Here is a 6000-nt window from a genome sequence, read left to right on the forward strand (position 1 = left end):
AGCCCAGCTCCTCGTCCTCGTCCTCATCCGCATCCACATCCACATCCACAACCTCATCCTCGCAAAATTCAAATGCGCCACAGCCGAAGAAAGCCAGCCAGGCCAACAAATCCAGCAAATCCAACAAATGGTCCAAGATAGGGGTTCCAGTCTCAGTCCCAGTCTCAGATCAGAGCCAAACTTTTGCCCAACTGCCTGGCAACAATAATAATGTCACGTTTATCGTGTGCAGCTAATTACTAACAAAAAGATAGTTTGTAATCCTACACAACTGGGGGAATGGAGAATGGAGACCGAGAAACAGGGAACCGGGAGAGAACCGAAGAACTTGGCCAGAAGAGTTACCCAAGCGTGGCCAAAAGTGACTCCAGGCCAAACGGGGGAGTGGTGGGGAAACTTTGGGGTTGGAACAACAGACACCGACCACCAGTAGTCTTAATTCAGAATTTTGCATTTTTGGGGAAGCAAACTTTTGTAGCAAAGCAAAAGCAAGCTAAGCTAAACCAAGCCAGTCGTCGAAACTTGGCCAAAACATGTGCTGCAATCTTGGGGCCAGAGTTTTCTGGGCATTAGCACACGCCTGCCTGAATGTCTTGGCCAAAAACCAAAAACCCAACGAAAATCCAGCGAAAACCCAACACACCCCGAGCAACAAACAGCTGCTCAACTTTTTGGCAGCTTGGGAGATCAACTTCTTAAAAAGCTTTTGCAAACAGTAAATGTATTTGTATAAATATAGTACAATACAATGTGTGGGGTGTGATTCATATAATACCACACCATAAATTACAAAGTCAATCGTCTGGGTTAGTAAAAAAAAAGATCAATCAAAACTGTCTGAAAAAACTGCTCAGAAATATGTTCTGTTTGTTTATCTTCTGTTTCATGAACACCTTTCATATTATTTATTATTTTTGTATGTTTTCTTGAGCAAAATTTGTAACCTGTTTGTGTCATTTTTTAACAATGTGCAAAACCTCAATTATTCCAATATCACGGAAGATTCTTATATATACATCGCATGTGGAGCTTATTGTACATACACCTTTAATTGACACCACTTTAGACAAACAATCAAAATTACCGAAAAGCTAACCACATTTTCTAGCATTCTGGTACTTAGATCTAACCAAAGTTATTAAACAATTCGTTTAAAATCTCCATTAACAAATTCAAATTGTAAGAACAAAAACTTTCCATGAATATTAAGTTGACTCAACATTTCACCACATTTGTGTTTCCTCTACGTTAAGCAGCCTAACCTCTTGGTTGTAATCAGCCAATTGCCTATCTCATATTCGCTCGATTCCCTATCGTACTAAATTGAATAATATCGCTTTGCTTTTGAGACTCTCGAGTTGAACTAGAAATGAACGAAGTGAGTGCTCCATTGCTTGGCACGTCCAGATGACAGATGATATTGGTCGGGAGGGAGCCCAGCTCCGTCGATCCCTACAGTCCATGCCCATCCGTTGGTATTCCGGTGCCTTTGACCGTGGTCCCACCGCCATACGATAGAAGATCCGCCTGGTCCGGCTTGTCGCGCGTGGCTTGGTAGGCCTCGCGTTCCCGATCTGGAAACTTGGTGGGCAGATTGGGCGAGTGTAGATTGACCTTGGCCTCGAACCGCACGCCGGCCACCTCCACCTCGTAGTGGCCGGACAGCACGTACTCATTAGTCACCGGCAGCTCCCGTCCCTCGTCGTCAAAGTTTCGCACGAAGCCCAGGCAGACCTGCTTTTCGAACGTGTACCCATAGCCGGTAGTGGTGGTCATACCCACGTAGACCCCGTCGCGGTAGATGGGCTCGCCGCCCCAGCACCACATATCCACCTCGTGATCGTGGTCGTTCAGCAAGAGCTGCACATACATGCGCTTAACGCCCTCCTCGCGCTGCTTTAGTAATGCATTGCGGCCAATAAAGTCGATGGGTTTCTGTAAAAACAATATGCATGGAATATGTGTGCTTTTCGGTCTTTCAGGACTATTCTCTTTGTAACCCACATTGAACTTGACGCGCCAGCTGCGTCCACACTCCAGCGGCGTGGTAAAGGTGTCCAGATCCTGTCCCCAAAAGGCATAGAACTTTTCGATGCGCAGGGCGCGGGTGGCGTAGTAACCTTAAATGGACAAATAGGAAATTCAAGTTCTGAAGGGGAGTAGTTCTCTTTTCAATATCATACCTGCATGCTGTATGTTGAACTTTTGGCCTGCCTGGTAAAGTCGCGAGTACACATGCAAGGCATATTCGTTGGGAATATAAAGGACATAGCCCAATTCACCCGTATGGGTAATGTTCAGCACTCGGATGCCGTCGGCCAAGCCCACATCCAGTTCCTGGAAAATATTGGGTTAGGTTTAAAACGAAAAGGTGGCATAATTATCCATTGAGAAATATAAATGGGAAGGCTATTTTCTTTGAAATCTCTCACCTTATAGGTAAAAAAGGGAAAGCTCTTGGGCGTGAGATCGGTGTCGGTAAGCTCGGAGAGCAGGATGCGGGAGTAGGGTCCTAGGATGCAGATGGCCGTGTACATCGAAGTCACATCCGCCACGTTCACCTTGGCCCTCAGGTGATTGGGCATATGTTTGCGAATCCAGCACATGGAGCGCGTTTGCTGAATGGTGGGTGCAATCATCATGTAGCTAAAAAAGCGAATAAGTGTATCAATGGCCATGTGGAGCAGGATGGGCAAGCTACTTACTGCCGCTCGGAGAGGCGTGCCAAGGAGCAGTCGTTCTCGTAGCCCCCATTGGGATTCTGCATGCCCGTGTGAATGATAGAGCCCACGGCCACGTCTACGTCGTTGGAGCAGAGATACTGCAGCAGGTCCACCACCTCGTTGCCCTTCGACCAGAAGTCGTACTTCGTGAAGGAGCTGTAGTCTGCTATGCCAATGCGTTCCCTACAGGCGCGGTATTCCGAGGCCACATGATCGAACCACGGCGGTTTGCCAAAGGTTCGCGTTTGGGCAATCCGAAAACGCGGCAAGCCGAATTCATCTGAAATATAGATTCAAGCCGGATAATCATTTGTATCATATAATATGGTTATGGCTATACATAAACATATACCCACCGTGCTTGTCCTGCTGGTCGAAGTAGTTGGGTCGCTCGTAACCCATCGACTGGCCAAAAACGGCGCCCGCCTCTTTAAGTTGCGGGTAGATGGGCGACATGCGCAGGTTTCTGCCGGTCTGGAACTCCTCGAATGGATAGTTGATTTCGAAGTGCTTGCCCGGTGCCTCCTTGCAGCGATCCCGCAGGAACTTTCGGTTGTTGTGCAGCCCCAGAAACCGACTGATATCCAAGATGTGCAGGTCGAGGTAAGTGGATCCTTTGGTTATTAGATCGGTGAGGACGCGTCCAATGCCTCCGGATGCGGACACTCCCATGGTCTTGTTGCCAGCCGCCACATAGTAATTTTGGATTTCTGGCGCTTCCCCTAGGATCCACTTGCAGTCGGGCGAGAAGACCTGCAGCGAGTTTGTGAGTCTATCCAACGTGGCATCTCTAAAGGAGGGAACCCGCAGCAACAGGGCGTCGAGCAGCTCGTGAAAGTGATCCCAGTCCGGCGGATGTTGGCGAGCTGTCTGCGATAGAGGAATCACTCCATCTTCGTACACCATCTTCGCCTCGCGCTCGAAGCCGCCTGCGAGAATGTGACCTTCGCACTCCCGAAAGAATATGCGCCCATCGAAATCCCTGACGAAGGGCGTGTCCGGACTGAGTCCCTCGATGGGTTTCGTGTGCAGATAGTGATGCTCCACTGCCTTTAGTGGCACTTTTACCACCGGCTTGGACAAGGTGCCCACCTCGCGTGCCCAGAAGCCTGTGCAGTTCACAAAGTACTCGCACTCCACATCGCCAGCTGTTGTCTCCACACTCCGCACCTTGCCGTGCTCGCTGTGTATCTTTTTGATGGCACAATGCTCTACTATGCGGACTCCCAATCGCTGCGCCTCGGTCATGTAGGCCTGGCAAACTAGCTGCGGATCACAGACCCCGTCTTCAGGTATCCAAAGGCCACCTTCAATGCCGTCCAAGGAGAGCAGTTCACAGTGCTGGGCGCACTGCTCTGGCGAAAGGATTTCGCAACGCATGCCCCAGGCCAAAGCCTGCGATTTCATGCGATTGAAGGCGGTCATGCGGTCCCAGCTTCGGGCCAGATTCAGACTGCCCACCGGTCGCCATCCGGTGGGCAATCCGTTCTCCGCCAGTCGCTTAATCAGATCAATGGAGTACTCGGCCAGCTTGAGTTCCGTGTAGCTGGGTTCGAAGCGACCCGCCAATCCGCAGGCGGTCCAGGGCAGCTCGCCACCGACGCGATCCTGCTCCACGAGCAGCGTTTCACCACCCCACCCACTCAGCCCCAGGTGATAGGCCACCGAGGCGCCGGTGATGCCGCCGCCACAGATGACCACCCGCGATTTGACGGGCAGCTGACCGGCCAGTTCCTCGCTGAGATCCGCCGCCTGTTGCGGCTGGAACTTCCGCTTCCGCAGCACCCGCTCATCAGCCTGATCCGTCTGACCACTAGCCAGACGCACTGCGTCCGAAAGGCCAGGTGAACACCTCCGTCTGGGAAGTCCAGAAACTGCATTTCGCGAACAATGCAGCAGTTTCCACATCTTGTCCACCAGCGCAAACGATAAGTATGTATATATCACAACCTCATGGGACCAAACTGATTCCGCCTGCAGGTCACCGGATGCACTGGAGGGCACTATCTATATACGCTGTATTGTGCTTTGGATTAGTAAATTGGCTTTCGGCACAATAACAACACAGAGGTAGAGTGACCAGATGAGTCTGCGGTCAGAGGTGGGTCAAGACTTCGATGACTATCGGAAGGCGTTCCGCGGAGACTCGAACCATTGGCGCGAAACTTGAATGGCATGAGATTGGGTAAATATAAATATCAAAATATAAATATTAATTTCAAGCGCAGTGGCCGTCTAGCATCAGGAACTCAAATAATCTGCCTTGCTTAGAATTTTAAGAGCAAAAAGTTTGTTTACAAAAACTATTTACCCCTAAAATTCTAATCTAGTCAGCATTATTTCGCATCGTGGAATTACTACCAATATAAAGGTGAACATAAACACGATCTGCATGAACCGTAATCATTCATTCATTTTTAGAATTAATATATTAATATTAATATAATTTATATAAAGTGATAAAGTAATAAAGAGATTCATAGTATCAAAATAATCAAATTTATGAAGTTACAAAGTATATAGTCCCTTTTAGTACCTGAAAAAATACCTAATAGATTGTTTTTGTACATCAATCATTGGCTATTTTTTCTGGAACCAAATGGTTTTCGTACTGCAATCAAAATTAAATTTATTTAGCAAAATTCCAAGTGATATTTTAGTTTTTAAATAAGTGAAATTAGATCTATACTAAAGACAAGTGATTATTGATATCAAAATGTCCCGGGGAAGTTACCTGGTGTATTGTTTTTAATCAACCAATCACTGGATAGCTTTCCTAGAACAAAATGATAGTGCCTTTACATAAATAAATATATAAATATATAAATATATATATAAATATATAATTTCAGTCCACAACATATACACGTGATTTTTAGGAGCAAAATAAACCAATATATCAGGTTCAGAAATATATAAAATCATGCTAGGATCTTGGAAAAAAATATATAATAGATGGTTTTTATACATAAATCAATTGATATTTTTCCTTGAACTAAATGGTTTTAGTGCTGCAGCAAAAATGGTGACTTCAAAATATGCCAAATGATTTTGTAGTGTTCAAATAAATTTAAAAAAATTTACAAGTCATTCTAGTATCAGGAGATATAACTCTAAGATTTTTTTATTACATAAATCTTAGGTTATGTTTTCTGAAACAAGGTGGTTTGGCGTCAGCAAAATAAAGTTTATAAATATTTATTAAATAGTGATGTTTCACATCCAAACACAAACGGAAATGATTTGACCATTCATGTACTTGGAAGTATTCCTAATA

General features: G+C 46.1%; 1 protein-coding gene across 1 annotated transcript; it reads right to left on the reverse strand.

Moving 5' to 3' along the window:
- Positions 1-704: 704 nt before the first annotated feature.
- LOC120455308 (pyruvate dehydrogenase phosphatase regulatory subunit, mitochondrial) lies at positions 705-4798 on the reverse strand. The gene is made up of 6 exons (XM_039641357.2): positions 3080-4798; positions 2706-3003; positions 2433-2646; positions 2184-2337; positions 2005-2120; positions 705-1935 (listed from the first exon to the last, which is right to left on the reverse strand). The coding sequence occupies exons 1-6, from the start codon at positions 4629-4631 to the stop codon at positions 1453-1455; spliced, it is 2817 nt and encodes a 938-aa protein (XP_039497291.1). The 5' UTR covers positions 4632-4798; the 3' UTR covers positions 705-1452.
- Positions 4799-6000: the final 1202 nt, after the last annotated feature.

This window comes from Drosophila santomea, chromosome X (genome assembly GCF_016746245.2).
Source record: "Drosophila santomea strain STO CAGO 1482 chromosome X, Prin_Dsan_1.1, whole genome shotgun sequence".
Lineage (NCBI taxonomy): Eukaryota > Metazoa > Arthropoda > Insecta > Diptera > Drosophilidae > Drosophila > Drosophila santomea.

Bases quoted from the DNA above. Each gene is read 5' to 3' on its own strand.
- LOC120455308 (XM_039641357.2), bottom strand. From the start codon at position 4,631: ATGTGGAAACTGCTGCATTGTTCGCGAAATGCAGTTTCTGGACTTCCC. The intron at 3,004-3,079 runs GTGGGTATATGT...TCTATATTTCAG, and splicing joins CGACCAGCAGGACAAGCACG to ATGAATTCGGCTTGCCGCGT. The intron at 2,121-2,183 runs GTATGATATTGA...TGTCCATTTAAG, and splicing joins GTTCAACATACAGCATGCAG to GTTACTACGCCACCCGCGCC.